General features: G+C 35.4%; 1 protein-coding gene across 1 annotated transcript in view; it reads left to right on the top strand.

Annotated features, from left to right (window-relative positions):
• Positions 1 to 424: 424 nt before the first annotated feature.
• Positions 425 to 1,396, top strand: part of riox1 (ribosomal oxygenase 1) — a gene marked incomplete at its 5' end in the record, with an annotated part of 11,068 nt that continues 10,096 nt past the window's right edge. The window contains 3 exon segments of the mRNA XM_014019975.1: positions 425 to 456; positions 588 to 740; positions 848 to 987. Of these exon segments, the coding sequence (XP_013875429.1) occupies positions 425 to 456; positions 588 to 740; positions 848 to 987 (325 nt within the window).

Genomic DNA, 1,396 nt, shown 5'->3' with positions numbered 1-1,396 from the left:
GATATAGATAAACAATTAATTAAATGATTAACATTTTAATTGTTATGAGGTTTTAGATTTTTACCATCACTTTGTACAAAACTGGTAAAGTTTTACCAAATAAGACAGATTAATCTAATATTATTAGCAACTTTTATTACATATTAATATTAGCACTTAATTGTTTTATTTTAATGGCCATATTACTTACGTAATAATACAGTTAATGAAAGAATATTTGAAAACATAACAATTAAACAAATGTGTAATTTTTTGGGCTGCAGTTCGCAGGGTGAGTCAGTAGAGGGCGGTGTTGAGTTCTAAAAGAAAAACAAACAAACGCACGAAGAAGCCGTCGCCCGCTGATGACGTTTCAGCATGAAAATGGATGGGAAACACATGTCTGCATTTTCTCTGTATCAAACTTTGCAGCCAAACAAGCCTCCTCCTGCTAAAAGAGCCGCTCCAAAAGTACAGGTGATTACATTTATTCCGGCTCATTTATGACTCTGCCTCTGCTGTTGTTTAAGTGCTGAAAACAATACATTTATCCTCTTTGTTGTGAGTCATTTTAGGCCACTCACTGTCTCTGTCATGCGTTTCATTAGGTGGAAACGAAGAAGAAAAAGAAAAATGACAAAGCAGCTGTTGATATGAAACCACAAAACGTCCAACAAAAAGCAAAGAAGAAGAAAACGAAGAAGAAGTTTGTTAAATCAGCTCAGAGAGACGAGAGTCTGCAGGCTGGACCAGCTCGTAATGTATTTAACTTTTTTTTTTATCTTTGCAGTTAAAGATGAATCTATCAAACTAAACTTGGCATTACTTTGTTTTTTCACACCTAATAAGGCTTCTGTGTGTTTTAAAGGAGGAGGACGGGGTGTGCGTTACTGCAGGATCGATAGCTGATCTTCTGACTGACCTGACAAAAGTCAACAACAGCAGAATAAGAGCAAGAAAACTCTTTCAGTGGCTCATCAGACCTATTCCTATCGAAGAGTTTTTCAAGTAGGTTCAAAATTAACATTAAACTAGACATGGGTTTTTACGATGTAAAAAACAAGTGTGCATTTCCTTGTAGCATGTCTTTACCTGCAGCAGTGCACTTGCAGAATGAAATGTGACCAAATTCAAATGTGTTTTCTACCAACTTGTGCTTGTCAAGTCAGCAGGTGTTTGTAATAAGGGTAATTGTGTGACAATATGAAGTTTGTAGAGATTTTCTGTTGAAGTTACTGGGTTTCGAACCCAGATCTGTGGTAGAGAATGAGGCCAGGGTTTGGTTTGTATGTGTGCAGAAAGTGGCAACATTGCCAATGTAATGGTTGTCACTAAATTGAAAAATATTACAACAATAAAGCAATATTAGGACAATATTATAGTAAAACATCAAAATACAATCATATTAGTATTGTAA

The sequence above is a fragment of the Austrofundulus limnaeus genome, unplaced genomic scaffold (genome assembly GCF_001266775.1).
Source record: "Austrofundulus limnaeus strain Quisiro unplaced genomic scaffold, Austrofundulus_limnaeus-1.0 Scaffold237, whole genome shotgun sequence".
Lineage (NCBI taxonomy): Eukaryota > Metazoa > Chordata > Actinopteri > Cyprinodontiformes > Rivulidae > Austrofundulus > Austrofundulus limnaeus.
Note: the sequence above shows the minus strand (reverse complement) of the source record. Positions and strands in the feature narration are given on the sequence as shown.